This window comes from Daktulosphaira vitifoliae, unplaced genomic scaffold, assembly GCF_025091365.1.
Source record: "Daktulosphaira vitifoliae isolate Bord-2020 unplaced genomic scaffold, ASM2509136v1 Scaffold_2, whole genome shotgun sequence".
Classification (NCBI taxonomy): domain Eukaryota; kingdom Metazoa; phylum Arthropoda; class Insecta; order Hemiptera; family Phylloxeridae; genus Daktulosphaira; species Daktulosphaira vitifoliae.
This window is the reverse complement of record NW_026099573.1, coordinates 15,456,088-15,457,408: the sequence shown is the minus strand read 5'-3', so window position 1 is coordinate 15,457,408 and position 1,321 is coordinate 15,456,088. Positions and strand designations below refer to the sequence as shown.

At 23.1% G+C, this 1,321-nt stretch overlaps 1 protein-coding gene across 1 annotated transcript in view; it reads right to left on the bottom strand.

The window, feature by feature from the left end:
* Window positions 1–790: 790 nt before the first annotated feature.
* The window catches only part of LOC126898004 (cilia- and flagella-associated protein 57-like), a 44,262-nt gene continuing 43,731 nt past the window's right edge, over window positions 791–1,321 (bottom strand). Inside the window, exon 16 of the mRNA XM_050671951.1 lies at window positions 791–1,045. Within this exon, the coding sequence (XP_050527908.1) occupies window positions 980–1,045 (66 nt within the window). The 3' untranslated portion in view covers window positions 791–979. The remainder of the gene's footprint in view (window positions 1,046–1,321) is intronic.

Sequence of the window (1,321 nt, the reverse complement as noted above, 5' to 3'; positions counted from 1 at the left end):
AATTGTATGTATTTCATAGATATACAATTTATCTATATAAATTTATAAATATGTATTAAGGGAGAATAGATCACACTCACAAATTCTACATATAACTTTTGATGTAATTAACATTTCGTTATAATATATTTTTTAAATAACTTATGTATTCTTAGACTACGTTAAAATCGTATTTATTATTTTTTTAATATTGGAAAATTAATAGTTTGACAATTAATTATTAAATTACAAGCATTTTAAAATATAGAGTGGGTGTTTAACATAGGAGGGGTATGTTTATAAAATTAATAGCATATACTGTATGTAAGTGTTATAATTAACATTTAAATCTGTTTATTATACTTTTTTTGTAAAGGAAGGGTTAAATGAGAGACTTACTTCTCAATCTTCCACTATAGGCCTATAATGTTTTTTTCGTTATTCACTTTTTTATATTTTCTGATAGTAAATCATTAATAAAATAAACTAAAACGATTAAAAAAATGAGCATATCCATCCACTAAAAAAGTTAATATCGCAGAAATATACATGCCTCATATACGGAACTTGATACTACAGATTTTTAGTTTGTTTTCTGAACAATGTAAAAAAAATGATGTTGCTAATTATTCCACTGTTATAAAAATAAATGAGTGTATGCTTTTTCAAAAAAATGTTTGAATAAAGTTCAAATCAATATAAAAATACTCGATTAATAAAAAAAGTACGGCGATAATAGTTCACAAACTAGTGCAATATTATTTGTTATAATGTTAATTATATTATAAAAATATTTTCATAACGATATTAATATTTGTATTTACTTAATATATATTAAAAGCACTTACATCCATTTCATAGCTGTGCTTGCAAACTTCAATACTAACATAGTTATACAGCATAAATTATTCACTATAGAATGATATCAACGAATAATTTTTAAATTAACTTAATATAATTAGATAAAATAATTTTGAATATGATAATCGTAAAATTTTAACTAGTTAGCTATATTTTTAACTCTATTTAGCTCGGATTGTAGCATTTCAATTCTATTTTGTAATGTCTAAAACAAAATAATTACATATTTATTGTTAGTTATTTATAAATAGGACTATGAATTATATATATTTAAAAAAAACGGTAGCACGGTGGGGTCGCGGCATAGTGGAGACATTGCATAGTTGGGTCTAGTATAGATTTAATCTGACAGTGATTAAAGTCACTATCATAAGAAACGCTTCGATGCAAATCTGTAGATAGTGTTTAATTTTAAAAAATTGATGGATAATTGCAAAAGCAACATCAACTTCTATTAAAATAAAATACAAAACCCATAATT